The sequence below is a fragment of the Anguilla rostrata genome, chromosome 8 (assembly GCF_018555375.3).
Source record: "Anguilla rostrata isolate EN2019 chromosome 8, ASM1855537v3, whole genome shotgun sequence".
NCBI classification, from domain to species: Eukaryota; Metazoa; Chordata; class Actinopteri; order Anguilliformes; family Anguillidae; genus Anguilla; species Anguilla rostrata.
The window spans coordinates 907,432-923,960 of NC_057940.1; the positions used below are offsets into that span (position 1 = coordinate 907,432).

Below are 16,529 nucleotides of genomic sequence, written 5' to 3' on the forward strand. Positions count from 1 at the left end.
CGTCGCATATCACTTGGAGCATCTGTGTTCGTGTTCTTAAATCCAACATGGCCCCCAACCCACACGCCATCAGAATGTGGGTCACGGAGGGGGCAGTCACATGTTCGGCCTGACAAATGAAAGCTTTTTTTTCTATGGAGGCTTGTTAAAACAAATAAAATACAATAATGTGGTAAAAACACACAACTATATATATATTATCTCTTCACCTTCTCATCTCTGAATTAAGAATCAGTGTTGCTGAGCTAAAGTTATCTCACAAACTCATAAAATAGTAAAAGTCCAATGCAAACAGGTAGGTGCCATTGTAAATCTTTTGTGTTATTTAGGGAGGCACAGATTTTAGAAACGCTGAAACTGAAGGATTTTTTGTCTCAATCAGCCAGCACTGCTACTGTTTTTATGGGTCCAGAAAACAAGTTTTGGACTTAATTTAGATTTCATGAGCACACGCACACACACACACACAGAAGCACAAAATCACAGGTTGTGTCTGTATGCATTTTTATTTCATATTCTTCACGTTAAACAACGGGCATTCAGCAGGTGCTCTGATCCAGAGTGATTTGCACAGGTTTTGTATTTGTTATTTAGTATTATTTTTATACAGTTGGATATATACTGAAGCAATGTAAGTATCGTACTCAAGAGTACAACGGCAGTGTCCTATCTGGGAATTTAACCTGTAGCTCTAGGTTACAGGTCTACCCCACGCTTCAAAGCATTCACTGGAATTAAGCAAACACATCAACTTGGTCTTATTTATTTAAAATCAATTATAACGAATATAAATCTGCTAAATCTTAAACACATCACATGCAGTTTGTTGTTTGGCTTACATTAAAATTACTTAATTACTTACAAAATGGATGGAAATTCTGTGTGCATTTAAAATGCATAAATCATAAAATATTTTTTGAGTGCAGCTCCCTGACCGCACTGATACTCTCACTCTCATCTTCATCGCGGCATGGTCTTCCTCTTCACAGGGTGAAGAGCAGGAAGCCGCTAAAGGTGGTTCGATTCAGAAGGTCATCGTAGACTTTGCGGTCCGGTGGGAAATGCATGTAGACTTGATCTCCCACCTTCAGCTCCAGAGTGACTGCATTGGTGGCATAATCCTGAGCATCTATCCAGTTTAATGAGGTCACTATGGGCTCCGTGTTCTTGTAGAGAGTGACGCCAGATCCCGCTGGTCTGCCGGTGCTGAAGGCAGTGAATATGAAGCAGTAGACTCCTTTCACCGGCACAGTGAAGATCCCTTTAGCACAGGGAAAAAACAAGCATGAACACAAACGCACACACACATGCACACACACACAATACAAACACAAGCACACATACACACACACGCACAAACACGCACATACACACACGCTCAAACACACAATACAAACACAAGTGCACATACACACACAAGCACACACACACACAAACACACAATACAAACACAGGCACACACACACACAATACAAACACAGGCAGACATACACATACACACGCACGTACACACAACACAAACACAAGCACATATACACAATACAAACAATCACACACGCACACACACACAATACAAACACAAGCACACACACATAGCACAAGCACACATACACATACATATACACACACATGCACACACACACAATACAAACACAAGCACACGTACACACACATGCACACACACACAATACAAATGCAAGCACACACACACACGCACACAATACAAACACAGGAAAACATACACATACACACACGCATGCACACACAGTACAAACACAAGCACACATACATACACATACACACAATACACACACACACGCACACACACAATTCAAACACAAGCACACATACACACACACAATACAAACACAAGCATACACACACGCACACACACAATACAAGCACAAGCACACATGCTCACACGCTCACACACATGCACGCACACACAATACAAACAAAAGCACACACGCACACATACACTCACACGGACACACGCACACACACACACAATACAAACACGAGCACACATACACATAAACACAAGCACACACACACACACACACAGAGCTGTCAGTCAACCTTGAAATCGTTCCAATGTGTTACCTGTGTCATCCGCAGAAGTATGCATTTTGATGCAGCATCTGCCTGTGTGATTGTGATTGTACACCTTTACCCGTACCTGTGGCTGGGCTGTAGTGATTGCCAATGTTGGTAAAGACCTTTTTGTAGATCAAGGTGATTCCTATGTTCAGTGGCCCTCGATCTCCTCCTTCGGATAATGCAGCTGAGAACGCCACCCTGCTGTTCTCTGTGAATGCAGCATATTCACATTTAAAAGGTTATGTATTGTTTTTTTCAGGCCCTTAAGGAAACAAATAAATCAGTAAATAAATACGTACACTTCCATCTCAGGTCAAAAATCCACCTCTACTAACTAAACACTGAACAATTCTAGCCAAACCTGTATTTGTTCATCTTGTCTTCGCTCATCCGTGATGTTGATGCAGGTTAGCAGAGACAGAGGTTCTCTTGCACAATGAGGTCTTGCAGGATGAGATATTTCATTCTCAGATCACTAATGAACTCTGGAACATTGATAAACCTGTCTGAAAGAGGAGGTGAGTGCATCTTGCACCCACGCCCTTTGTTCAATTAATAAATTGGGTTTATATCATGTCACTATTCCCTGTTAGTAGTCCACTAAACAATAGCTCATGAACATGAGATGACCATTGCAGTATAATCACAACATTAGCTGGGCGACGGTTGTAGATTTGATTCGCAGAGTTACTTGCTTAACCTGGATTGCTTCTGTAATTCAATATCCAGCTGTATAAATATATTTTATCTAAAATAATATAAATCTGTGTAAATCGCTATGGATATGAGCATCTACTAAATATTATGCATTTATTGGGGTTAATCGACACATGAACTAATGATATACACTGATTTAACATCATGTGCTAATGGTTAATGAATCGCAAGCTTAAAATGAAGGGTCATATCGTGACCGTATTTCCACCCTTCTGCTCAGCGATGTGAGATTCACAGAGCAGCAGTCTCGCCTCCACGGCCTGCAGCTCCGTCTTTGCGGTGGCCAGCCCCTCCTTCATCTCCTTCAGCTCCTTCAGCTGCTCCAACAGCAGCAAACGGACAGTATCGCTGCCATTCTTTTCTTTCTCCATCAGAACCTGTGCCCCGGCCAGGCAGCAGCCCAGTGACAGCAGCAAATGTAGAGTGTGTCTCACTCTTCAGCAGGACCCCCGACCTTTCAGTTCTGTTACATTCAGAGTGTCCCTCTTTATATGTCCCTGATAAACACTGCACGTTTCCCTGGAAAACATTTCAAGGTTAATAAATAACTGCCTTGCAGTGTCCTTGATTTTTTTCAGTGCTGCTCTCAGTGATCAAATTGTGTAATGTTTATATACACAAAGGCATGTTTGTGTAGTGCTTTTGGGATTTTTGATGATGAGTATTTTATTCGTTCTCAGCCGATGAATTCTGCAGCTTTTTGAAGTGTACAGCAACATCTGCTTTTGGCCTGCCTCCAGCGGAAAATTAGCCGTTCAGCTATATTTCTGTGTAGTGCATAAGATTTCAAGCTTGAATCAATGCTTTATTATATGTGGTCCCTGTTACATAAACTTTTAAAATAATAGAATAAATTGAATACATCTTTTGTGTTTCCAAAAAATCAGCAAAGGTATTTCGGCAACATAAACTGAATAGGACTCCAGTGCTGTCCTTATGCAGTCACAGAGCAAACAAATTAATAATCAAACTGTATTATTCCTGGACATGTAGATAATCTGCTTTCCAGGTGAGCAAACACATCAACTGAATTTTGATCCATGACCATGAAAAGTAGACACTAATGTTATCACTCGCTGAAGGACTGAACGCAGCAGCGTGTGTAAATGGCTCACGGCTCAGACTGCAGCGCTTTGTGATCTGCATCTGCGTGTCCATTCTCTTGTCGTGTCTTGTGTTCTCATGTTCTCGTGTTCTCGTGTTCTCGTGTTCTCTCATCTCATTCTTCCGATTCTGGCTCCGTCTTTCGTGTTTTCTCGTCCCAGCATGTGGACACGTGGTCCTTCGATGTGTTTGCCCTGAATGAGTCCAGTGGCGAACATGCCCTCAAGTTCATATTCTACGAGCTCCTCACCAGATACGACCTCATCAGCCGATTCAAGGTCAGCCAACTTTTTAGACAGGACGTAAGGTTTTAACAGACATCAGAGCACTTTTCATACTGTGTGCTCACAAGTGATTTCTAAAATAAAACAAGTGAAGAGAAGTAATAAAACGGACAGAATAAAAAGCCAATTGAGGGTACAGATGAAGAGATTCAACATATTATACTAATATACTTATAGCATAAGAGAGTGGAGCAAAGTAACAGTACAGGGCTAATGTAATGGAAGTGGTGTAAAGTAGGTACACAGGGCTAAATTAAAATGGTGTAAAGTAGGTACACAGGGCTAAATTAAAATGGTGTAAAGTAGGTACACAGGGCTAATATGAAATGGTGTAAAGTAAGTGCACGGGGAATATAAGTGAAGTAATGACTGGGTATATAAATGTAAGCGTGCACAGGGCTAATATAATATGGTGTAAAGTAGGTACACAGGGCTAATATAAAATGGTGTAAAGTAAGTGCATGGGGCTAATATAAAATGGTGTAAAGTAAGTGCACAGGGCTAAATTAAAATGGTGTAAAGTAGGTACACAGGGCTAATATAAAATGGTGTAAAGTAAGTGCACAGGGCTAAATTAAAATGGTGTAAAGTAGGTACACAGGGCTAATATAAAATGGTGTAAAGTAAGTGCACAGGGCTAATATAAAATGGTGTAAAGTGCACAGGGCTAATATAAAATGGTGTAAAGTAAGTGCAGAGGGCTAATATAAAATGGTCTAAAGTGCACAGGGCTAATATAATATGGTGTAAAGTAGGTACACAGGGCTAATATAAAATGGTGTAAAGTAAGTGCATGGGGCTAATATAATATGGTGTAAAGTAAGTGCACAGGGCTAATATAAAATGGTGTAAAGTAAGTGCAGAGGGCTAATATAAAATGGTGTAAAGTAAGTGCACAGGGCTAATATAAAATGGTGTAAAGTAAGTGCACAGGGCTAATATAAAATGGTGTAAAGTAAGTGCACAGGGCTAATATAAAATGGTGTAAAGTAAGTGCATGGGGCTAATATAAAATGGTGTAAAGTAAGTGCATGGGGCTAATATAATATGGGGTAACGTACGACTAGAGGGCTAAAATAATGTAAGCCAGGGATACTGAAATCTGGCTCTCGAGGCTGGGGCCCCATTTAATGAAGCATAGTTACTGAGTTACCTGGATGACTGCGCTGAGTAAAACCCTGTATCACAGAGCAGGATTACTGATTTAGCTGGATAACTGCACTGAGTAAACCCCTGTATCACAGAGCAGGATTACTGAGTTAGCTGGATAACTGCACTGAGTAAAACCCTGTATCACAGAGCAGGATTACTGAGTTAGCTGGATAACTGTGCTGAGTAAAAGTTATCCAGCTAACTCCGTAATCCTGCTCTGTGATACAGGGTTTTACTCAGTGCAGTTATCCAGCTAACTCAGTAAGCCTGCTCTGTGATACAGGGTTTTACTCAGTGCAGTTATCCAGCTAACTCAGAAATCCTGCTTCATGATACAGACCCCTTTAGTACTGCTGGTTTTCATTCTTCCTCTCTAATCCTGACTGATTTCTACCTGGGACACCAGGTGAGTTAAATCGCTGGTCAATCGATGAATTAACTATCAGGTAACAGAGAAAGCCTGCAGCAGTGCTGGCCTGAAGGGCAAGATTATGGCATCCCTGCTGTAAGCTGTGCTTAGTGTCAGAGTCCAGGGCTAGACTGTGATGTGCATGCTGTGCAGTGTGCTCTGCTGTGTTTCAGCACAGTGAGTGAAGGGTGCTCTGTGCTGCTCTCTCCAGATCCCCATCTCAGCTGTGGTGTCCTTCATCGAGGCACTGGAGGTGGGCTACAGCAAGTATAAGAACCCTTATCACAACCTGATGCACGCGGCGGATGTGACCCAGACCGTACACTACCTCCTGCTGAAAACGGGGATGGTGGTGAGCGCTTATGACCCTGAACACACTCCCAAACACAACGCACGCACCCGCAAACACAACGCACGCACCCGCAAACACTCACACCCGCAAACACAACGCACGCACCCGCAAACACAACGCACGCACCCGCAAACACAACGCACGCACCCCCAAACACAATGCATACACCCCCAAACACAACGCACGCACCCCCAAACACCACCACCACCCACCCCACACACACACGCACACCCCAAACACAAGCGCACCCCCCAACACACGCACGCACCCCCAAACACAAGCAAACCCCACCCCCCCAAGACCACAACGCATGCACCCCACAACACAATCTCCCGACAGCATCCCCCAGACACAATGACTCTTCTGAACTCTCTCTCCTCACCTCATCTCCTGACTTGCTTCCTGTGTCTCTCCTCTCTCTCTATTCACTCCCTCCTCTCCCCACCCTCTCTCCTCTTCCTTTCCTCTCTTTCTTTTCTGTGCTTCAGCACTGGTTAACAGAGCTGGAGATTTTTGCCATGCTTTTCGCTGCTGCTGTTCATGATTATGAGCACACCGGCACGACAAACAACTTCCACATCCAGACCAGGTAATACCGCTCATCTGTACAACACAACTCCCACATCCAGACCAGGTAATACTGCTCACCTGTACAACACAACTCCCACTTCCAGACCAGGTAATACTGCTCACCTGTACAACACACAACTCCCACATCCAGAGCAGGTAATACTGCTCACCTGTACAACACACAACTCCCACATCCAGAGCAGTTAATACTGCTCACCTGTACAACACACAACTCCCACACCCAGACCAGGTAATACTGCTCACCTGTACAACACACAACTCCCACATCCAGAGCAGGTAATACTGCTCACCTGTACAACACACAACTCCCACATCTAGACCAGGTAATACTGCTCACCTATACAACACAACTCCCACATCCAGACCAGGTAATACTGCTCACCTGTACAACACAACTCCCACATCCAGACCAGGTAATACTGCTCACCTGTACAACACAACTCCCACATCCAGACCAGGTAATACTGCTCACCTGTACAACACAACTTCCACATCCAGACCAGGTAATACTGCTCACCTGTACAACACACACCATGCACATCCAGACCAGGTAATACTGCTCACCTGTACAACACACACCATGCACATCCAGAGCAGGTAATACTGCTCACCTGTACAACACACACCATGCACATCCAGACCAGGTAATGTCCCCGAACAGTTTGGATAATGAACCATACCACAAAGGGCAGGACCCATGCATATCTATCCACTTAAACTCATACGGTCTGCAATGATTGTAATGTATTATTCTTAATCTTATTCCTATTATCATTTATGTACCTAGTAATATAACGTGTACCTTCTACAAGTCACTTTGGCTGAGAGTGTCTGCTAAGAGTCTAAACTGTGAGTTGTGAATTGTGTGGTTTGTGTTGCAGGTCGGATACGGCCATCTTGTACAACGACCGGGCGGTTCTGGAGAACCATCACGTGAGCGCGGCGTACCGCCTCATGCAGGACGACGAGGAGATGAACATCCTCTCCAACCTGTCCAAGGACGACTGGAGGTGCGCACCTGCCACACCTGCCACGCCCCGTCTGCCACACCTCATCTGACTTTCTGTCTGATGACCCTCTCCCCCTCTCTCTCTTCCTCTCCCCCCTCTCCCTTCTCTCCTCTCTCTCTTCCTCTCCCCCCCTCTCTCCCCTCTCTCCTCCCTCTCTTCCTCTCCCCCTCTCCCTCTCTCTCTCACCCCTCTCTCTCTCCCTCCCTCCCTTCCTCTCTCTCTCTCTCTGTCTCCCTCCCTCTCTCCATCTCTCCCTCCCCCCTCTCTCTCTCTTCCTCTCCCCCCCTCCCCTCTCTCCTCCCTCTCTTCCTGTCCCCCTCTCCATCTCTCTCTCACACCCTCTCTCTCTCTCCCTCTCTCTGTCTCAGGGAGTTGCGGACCCTGGTGGTGGAGATGGTCTTGGCCACTGATATGTCCTGTCACTTCCAGCAGCTCAAAGCCATGAAGAACTTCCTACAGCAGCCTGAGGGGTGAGCATTCCAACCTCATCCATTAAAAACCCATAACCCTAACCCTGCCCATAGCACATCTCCCAACCTCATCCATTAAAAACCCATAACCCTAACCCTACCCATAGCACATCTCCCAACCTCATCCATTAAAAACCCATAACCCTAACCCTACCCATAGCACATCTCCCAGCCCCATCCATTAAAAACCCATAACCCTAACCCTACCCATAACACATCTCCCAACCTCATCCATTAAAAACCCATAACCCTACCCATAGCACATCTCCCAACCTCATCCATTAAAAACCCATAACCCTAACCCTACCCATAGCACATCTCCCAACCTCATCCATTAAAAACCCATAACCCTAACCCTACCCATAGCACATCTCCCAGCCCCATCCATTAAAACCCATAACCCTAACCCTATCCATAGCACATCTCCCAACCTCATCCATTAAAAACCCATAACCCTAACCCTACACATAGCACATCTCCCAACCTCATCCATTAAAAACCCATAACCCTAACCCTACCCATAGCACATCTCCCAGCCCCATCCATTAAAAACCCATAACCCTAACCCTACCCATAGCACATCTCCCAGCCCCATCCATTAAAAACCCATAACCCTAACCCTACCCATAGCACATCTCCCAGCCCCATCCATTAATAACCCATAACCCTAACCCTACCCATAGCACATATCCCAACCTCATCCATTAAAAACCCATAACCCTAACCCTACCCATAGCACATCTCCCAGCCCCATCCATTAAAAACCCATAACCCTAACCCTACCCATAACACATCTCCCAACCTCATCCATTAAAAACCCATAACCCTACCCATAGCACATCTCCCAACCTCATCCATTAAAAACCCATAACCCTAACCCTACCCATAGCACATCTCCCAACCTCATCCATTAAAAACCCATAACCCTAACCCTACCCATAGCACATCTCCCAGCCCCATCCATTAAAAACCCATAACCCTAACCCTATCCATAGCACATCTCCCAACCTCATCCATTTAAAACCCATAACCCTAACCCTACACATAGCACATCTCCCAACCTCATCCATTAAAAACCCATAACCCTAACCCTACCCATAGCACATCTCCCAGCCCCATCCATTAAAAACCCATAACCCTAACCCTACCCATAGCACATCTCCCAACCTCATCCATTAAAAACCCATAACCCTAACCCTACCCATAGCACATCTCCCAACCTCATCCATTAAAAACCCATAACCCTAACCCTACCCATAGCACATCTCCCAACCTCATCCATTAAAAACCCATAACCCTAACCCTACCCATAGCACATCTCCCAACCTCATCCATTAAAAACCCATAACCCTAACCCTACCCATAGCACATCTCCCAACCTCATCCATTAAAAACCCATAACCCTAACCCTACCCATAACACATCTCCCAACCTCATCCATTAAAAACCCATAACCCTAACCCTACCCATAGCACATCTCCCAGCCCCGTCCATTAAAAACCCATAACCCTAACCCTACCCATAGCACATCTCCCAACCTCATCCATTAAAAACCCATAACCCTATCCCTACCCATAGCACATCTCCCAGCCCCATACATTTAAAACTCATAACCCTAACCCTACCCATAGCACATCTCCCAACCTCATCCATTAAAAACCCATAACCCTAACCCTACCCATAGCACATCTCCCAACCTCATCCATTAAAAACCCATAACCCTAACCCTACCCATAGCACATCTCCCAGCCTCATCCATTAAAAACCCATAACCCTAACCCTACCCATAGCACATCTCCCCGCCCCATCCATTTAAAACCCATAACCCTAACCCTACCCATAGCACATCTCCCAACCTCATCCATTAAAAGCTCATAACCCTAACCCTACCCATAGCACATCTCCCAGCCCCATCCATTAAAAACCCATAACCCTAACCCTACCCATAGCACATCTCCCAACCTCATCCATTAAAAACCCATAACCCTAACCCTACCCATAGCACATCTCCCAACCCCCTCCATTTAAAACCCATAACCCTAAACCTACCCATAGCACATCTCCCAGCCCCATCCATTAAAAACCCATAACCCATAACCCTACCCATAACACATCTCCCAGCCCCATCCATTAAAAACCCATAACCCATAACCCTACCCATAGCACATCTCCCAGCCCCATCCATTAAAAACCCATAACCCTAAATCTACCCATAGCACATCTCCCAGCCCCATCCATTAAAAACACCCAGTCCTACCCACACACACACACACATGCTCAGTGTCAGATAAAACCAATGCATACACACACATATGTGCACACAGAAACATAAGCGTACACACACACACACACACACACACACACACGCACGCACACACACACTCGTATGTATCATGATTATTATATCCTGGTGACTCTCCTTCCCTGCATATCCTGCTGTCTTTCCTTCCCTGTATATCCTGCTGTCTCTCCTTCCCTGCATATCCTGCTGTCTCTACTTCCCTGCATATCCTGGTGACTCTCCTTCCCTGCATATCCTGCTGTCTCTCCTTCCCTGCATATCCTGGTGACTCTCCTTTCCTGTATGTCCTGCTGTCTCTCCTTCCCTGCATATCCTGCTGTCTCTCCTTCCCTGCATATCCTGCTGTCTCTCCTTCCCTGTATATCCTGCTGTCTCTCCTTCCCTGTATATCCTGCTGTCTCTCCTTCCCTGCATATCCTGCTGTCTCTCCTTCCCTGCATATCCTGCTGTCTCTCCTTCCTTGTATATCCTGCTGTCTCTCCTTCCCTGTTTATCCTGCTGTCTCTCCTTCCCTGCATATCCTGATGTCTCTCCTTTCCTGTATGTCCTGCTGTCTCTCCTTCCCTGTGTATCCTGCTGTCTCTCCTTCCCTGTGTATCCTGCTGTCTCTCCTTCCCTGCGTAGGCTGGACAAGCCCAAGGCCTTATCTCTCTTACTGCACACCGCTGACATCAGCCACCCAGCTAAGAAGTGGGATCTACACCACCAGTGGACCACCTCCCTGCTGGAGGAGTTCTTTAGACAGGTGAGCTACACCTGTGCTTACACAGAGCTCACCTGTGCTCACACTGAGAGCTCACATTTGTGCGTGTGTGCGTGTGTGTGTGGAGGACAGCTTATATTTGGTCACACAGTTCACCAGACGATCATCTCTCTCTTTCTGTGCCTGCAGGGGGATAAAGAGGCAGAGCTGGGTCTGCCGTTCTCCCCACTTTGTGACCGCAACTCAACCATGGTAGCGCAGTCCCAGATAGGTCAGTCCGTCCGTCTATTTCCTCCCCCCGTGCAAATGGGACTAACACCTGAGGTTCCTCCTAACATTTCAGCAGTTTACCCCCTCAAAAAGAACCAGCAGTGTAGAGACATCTTTCATATGATAAGTTAACTAGCAGCCTTCTGATATTGCAGAAAAATAATAATAATAAAAGACATTTAATAATCTTAAATGTGGGAATATGAGGTTAATGTGGCATGAGATAAAATGCAATTCTATTGTTTTTCTTTACCAAATGATTGTATATTCTGTGAAAGTGTATTAACTGTGTCTTACATTTAGCAGAAAGGTGGACTCAGTGGTAGTGCCTTGTATAGCCTGTGGAATTGTACAGACTGGTTTGTATTTTCCTCTGTTGCTTCAGGGTTCATCGATTTCATCGTCATCCCCACGTTCACGGTTCTGACGGACATGACGGAGCACATCGTCACGCCTCTCATCGACGAGGCCTCCCAGGCTGGCCTCACAGGTGTGCGACGCTCCAGGTCAGTCTCCTCCCCTTCCTCTTCCTGCGACCTCCACTTCCTGTCCAGCAGGACAGCAGTTCCTCCCCCTCCCCCTCCCCCGGAACTTCCACTTCCTGTCTCACAGGACTCCATAGCATATTCATGATATTTTCTGCAAATTCACAAGCTGTGCCCCTGTCTGAACAGAATCACTTCCTGTCCCTCACAGTCTGACCAGCGTCACTTCCTGTCCCCCTGCCTCAGTCTGAACAGCATCACTTCCTGTCTCTCTGCCCAGTCTGAACAGCATCACTTCCTGTCCCTCTGCCCCAGTCTGAATAGCATCACTTCCTGTCCACCTGCCCCAGTCTGAACAGCATCACTTCCTGTCCACCTGCCCCAGTCTGAACAGCATCACTTCCTGTCTCTCTGCCCAAGTCTGAACAGCATCACTTCCTGTCTCTCTGCCCAAGTCTGAACAGCATCACTTCCTGTCCACCTGCCCCAGTCTGAACAGTATCACTTCCTGTCCCTTGCAGTCTGAACAGCATCACTTCCTGTCTCTCTGCCCAAGTCTGAACAGCATCATTTCCTGTCCACCTGCCCCAGTCTGAACAGTATCACTTCCTGTCCCTCGCAGTCTGAACAGCATCACTTCCTGTCCACCTCCCCCAGTCTGTATAGCATCACTTCCTGTCCACCTGCCCCAGGCTGAACAGCATCACTTCCTGTCCCTCTGCCGCAGTTGGAATAGCATGACTTCCTGTCCCTCCCAATCTGAACAGCATCACTTCCTGTGCCTCCCAGTCTCAACAGCATCACTTCCTGTCCCTAGCAGTCTGAACAGCATCACTTCCTGTCCCTCCCAGTCTGAACAGCATCACTTCCTGTCCCTCCCAGTCTGAACAGTCTCACCTCTGAGGAGGCGAAGCATGCGAGTGAGAAAAGCAGCGGGTCCGAGGGAAGCACGTCCGTAAACTGCTCCCTCCTCTCCGTCGACCTGAAGAACTTCAAGGCTGTGTGGAACGAGGAGGTGCAGCGCAACCGGGAGCGCTGGAAGGCCCAGGCGACCGCAGGTGGGTCAGGGGTTCACTAGGGTCAGGGGTTCACTTGGGTTAGGGGTTCACTTGGGTTAGGGGTTCACTAGGGGTCAGGGGCTCACTAGTCGGGTTCACTAGGGTCAGGGGTTCACTTGGGTTAGGGGTTCACTAGGGGTCAGGGGTTCACTTGGGTCAGGGGTTCACTTGGGTTAGGGGTTCACTAGGGGTCAGGGGTTCACTAGGGTTAGGGGCTCACTAGGGGTCAGGGGTTCACTTGGGTCAGGGGTTCACTAGGGGTCAGGGGTTCACTAGGGGTCAGGGGTTCACTTGGGTTAGGGGTTCACTAGGGGTCAGGGGCTCACTAGGGGTCAGGGTTTCACTAGGGGTCAGGGGTTCACTTGGGTCAGGGGTTCACTAGGGGTCAGGGGTTCACTTGGGTCAGGGGTTCACTAGGGGTCAGGGGTTCACTTGGGTTAGGGGTTCACTAGGGGTTAGGGGTTCACTAGGGGTACGGGGTTCACTAGGGGTACGGGGTTCACTTGGGTTAGGGGTTCACTTGGGTTGGGGGTTCACTTGGGGTCAGGGGTTCACTTGGGTTAGGGGTTCACTTGGGTTGGGGGTTCATTTGGGGTAAGCACTTAGGGTTGTTAGGAGCTGAAGGTTTGGGTGCTGCGGAGTGCGTTTGCTGTTTGTTCGAGGCTGAGTGCTGTGGGACGGGCTTGTAATACATATAGTGCAGAACCTCAAGGGGGTCTGTGTGTCTCTGTAGTCCCAGAAAATGACCCTCTGCTAACCGTTGTGTCTTTTGGCGGTAATATTCTCCCGGGCTGTGTTTCCGCGCATGCCAGACGAGAACGCCAAGCGAGAGGCAGAGCGGAAAGGGGCCGGGACTGACCAATCAGAGCAGGCCAAACGGGAGCCTGGCTCATCACAGCCAATGGACGGACAGAAGGAAGGGGCGGAGGCGGAGCCTGAGGGTGGGGGCGGGGCTCAGAGCGTAAGTGAGCTGAGCCACACCCAGCCCCAGGCTGACGGACAGTCAGAGGTCGGTCCGCAGGCACAGAACGGTAAGTGTCCACCGCTCTCTCTGCGTTTCATGGAATGGTACAGGACTCTGTCATGATATTTTTCCACCTAATTATTCTCTTACCAGCGTTTGAATGTCTTTACTCACACAACTTTTCTCTGTATGTCCCCAAGTTTCATGGCGTGACCTTCGTCCAGATACTTCCAGCCAATAATTTTGTCCTACAGTTTGAATGTGGGAGTCCGTTTTCTTTTGTCAAAAGCCTGCGGACCGTCAAACGTCCAGCTCATTTACTTTGTACGTCAACATCCCAAAACACACGGTTTATCCTAGTTTATGGTAACAGCGCTCAGTAGTAAAGACCCCTAAATATGCAGCCGTGGAACATGTAATAATGGCGTTGTTAAATACATAATCCAAATTAAAGTTACATTGGGTTAAGCGTTCTTAGAGAAAATGGTATTGAACAAGTCTTTTCACACAGGTCCACTTGTTTGCAGTCTCATCATTTTCCTGTGGCCAGGAAAAATGTGACAAGAGCTCCCTCTATCTGTCACTCTCTGAATTACTTGCTTCACAATGTTTTTAGGTGGATCATTTACATGGGGGAATGAACATCCCCAGTGTAGGTAGGGTTTTAAAGACCACCACCATGCCATGAAATACTACTCATGATCAGACGTTTGCCTCTTTTATATGTCAGTTATGTACATACATGTTATAGATTCATTTATAAATAATCTGTAACTAATTTGTAATGTTATAAATGAGCACAGGCAGCAACAGTAAAGTTTTACAGGGTTCTGCGTTTGTAAATAAATGTATTTTATGTATAATAATGCTGCGTAAGACACTGTCTAAGAGCATCTGCTAAGGCTGACCTTACTCTAGACGCTAAGGTGATTCCTCATTCTTACAAGTTGGAGTAAAATCGCGCTAGTCCTAGCTCAGGTGGTGGGCTCCCCGTCACGACACACAATTAGGGAGCAATGCAGTCTTTCTCTCTTCTTGACCGTTCCAACAAAATCAGCCATGTTTAATATTACCATAAGATTTTACCCCTGGCTCAGAAAGTTTTTGATAGTCAACGACTCAACATATAGTTCTACACTGTCAACAGCCAATAGGTGCGCTCGGTTAGCCTGACATCAACATGCCGGCAGTGACAGGATCCTGGCCTGTAATTACCAGTCCTGCCATTCATTGGTTGCAGTTATCTGTGAAGGGATGCTTTGCCACTGTCTCCTACTTTTACTGAATTCCAGGAGAAGTGCTTGAAAATTCGGACTCTCCTGGGAATGAAGAGGGTGAGAAACAGAATGCTGATGGTGAGCAGATAGAACACAAACCAACATACATGCACACTCTCTGTCCCTCTCCCTATCTCTCTCTCTTTCAATTGCTATCTCTCTCACACACATAAACACGCAGACACAAACACACACACAGCAAATTTGTATATTTGTATACATTGTCGTAAAGTGCTAATTATAAACAATGTGACATGTAATGTTTCCCCACAGAAAAAGAAGGGGATTAAGAAGATCCAGAAATGCACTGCAAGAACTAGCTGCCACTGACACCACCACATCCCATCACTCGCAACCCCCCCCCCCCCCAACTCCCCCGCCGCCCCCCGACACCTCCAGCAAAGACCAGCATAGCATAATGGGCTGGTGGGCACACTGTATATGACTTTCAATTTTGCTTTTCATTTTTTCTCCCCCCCCACCCCACCATATCCTGATGCACTATGCCAGCTGTCTGAAGGAGACTGTTGACCCTACACTGCCCCCTGTCAGCCAGGACTGGAAAGACAGGTGCAGAGTGTGTTGTTTGTGTGCCCTGCCTAGCTGACCTTTGACCCCATGATGCTGTGGAGAAACCTGGGGAACTTTCCCCGTTTTCTTTAAACACCAGCTTGCAGGCGACTGGAAGCAATGCATCCTCCCTCTGCTACCACCAGGGGGTGCCAGAGTAATCCGCTTATTCTCATAATGCCTGGGAAATGTACTCTATACATAAAAATGACCTTGAAGTTTTCATTTAACTAATAATTATTACAATTATTACTATGTTTTCTTGTTAATGTGTTTATTACTTTTTATTCACTAGCTAAAATATGTTGAATGAGACTTATTGTTGTGTGTCCGATGTGTATGAATGGTGTTTGAAAGCAGAATTAGTTTCTTCTACAAACCTTTTGGAACAGGGCCTGTTTTAGAGATAAAAACTGTGTAAAGAAACTAGCCGCTGCCCATAGTATGTTTCCTTTATATATCAGAAACTGGATGAGTATGTAAAGCAAGCAACCCCATATTTACATCTGGTTTTTGCTATTACTTGATCCCAGGGTCAGCCCTCACGAAAATTCAATATACTGAAAATATACTGAAAAACGTGTTTTATGAAGATATTGCAACACTTGGACAATACTATGGACAGATATAAAATTAACTTCCCTTTCAGGTATTGCAATACAGTATATTGTAGCTGCTTGCCATTACAACAAACAAAAAAAAAGATCTGAA

General features: G+C 46.2%; 2 protein-coding genes across 3 annotated transcripts in view; one reads left to right on the forward strand and one right to left on the reverse strand.

Annotated features, from left to right (window-relative positions):
* pde1cb (phosphodiesterase 1C, calmodulin-dependent b) overlaps positions 1–16,244 on the forward strand; it is a 71,534-nt gene extending 55,290 nt beyond the window's left edge. For both annotated transcript variants that reach the window (XM_064345685.1, XM_064345686.1), the window contains exons 6-17: positions 4,083–4,199; positions 5,978–6,118; positions 6,607–6,707; positions 7,591–7,719; positions 8,088–8,189; positions 11,116–11,236; positions 11,384–11,465; positions 11,850–11,970; positions 12,832–13,007; positions 13,820–14,038; positions 15,264–15,326; positions 15,522–16,244. In XM_064345685.1, coding sequence (XP_064201755.1) covers positions 4,083–4,199; positions 5,978–6,118; positions 6,607–6,707; positions 7,591–7,719; positions 8,088–8,189; positions 11,116–11,236; positions 11,384–11,465; positions 11,850–11,970; positions 12,832–13,007; positions 13,820–14,038; positions 15,264–15,326; positions 15,522–15,538 — 1,389 coding nt within the window. In that variant the 3' untranslated portion in view covers positions 15,539–16,244. The remainder of the gene's footprint in view (positions 1–4,082; positions 4,200–5,977; positions 6,119–6,606; positions 6,708–7,590; positions 7,720–8,087; positions 8,190–11,115; positions 11,237–11,383; positions 11,466–11,849; positions 11,971–12,831; positions 13,008–13,819; positions 14,039–15,263; positions 15,327–15,521) is intronic.
* Positions 488–3,304, reverse strand: LOC135260464 (complement C1q-like protein 2). The gene is made up of 3 exons (XM_064345687.1): positions 3,015–3,304; positions 2,180–2,306; positions 488–1,261 (listed from the first exon to the last, which is right to left on the reverse strand). The coding sequence occupies exons 1-3, from the start codon at positions 3,186–3,188 to the stop codon at positions 984–986; spliced, it is 579 nt and encodes a 192-aa protein (XP_064201757.1). The 5' UTR covers positions 3,189–3,304; the 3' UTR covers positions 488–983.
* Positions 16,245–16,529: the final 285 nt, after the last annotated feature.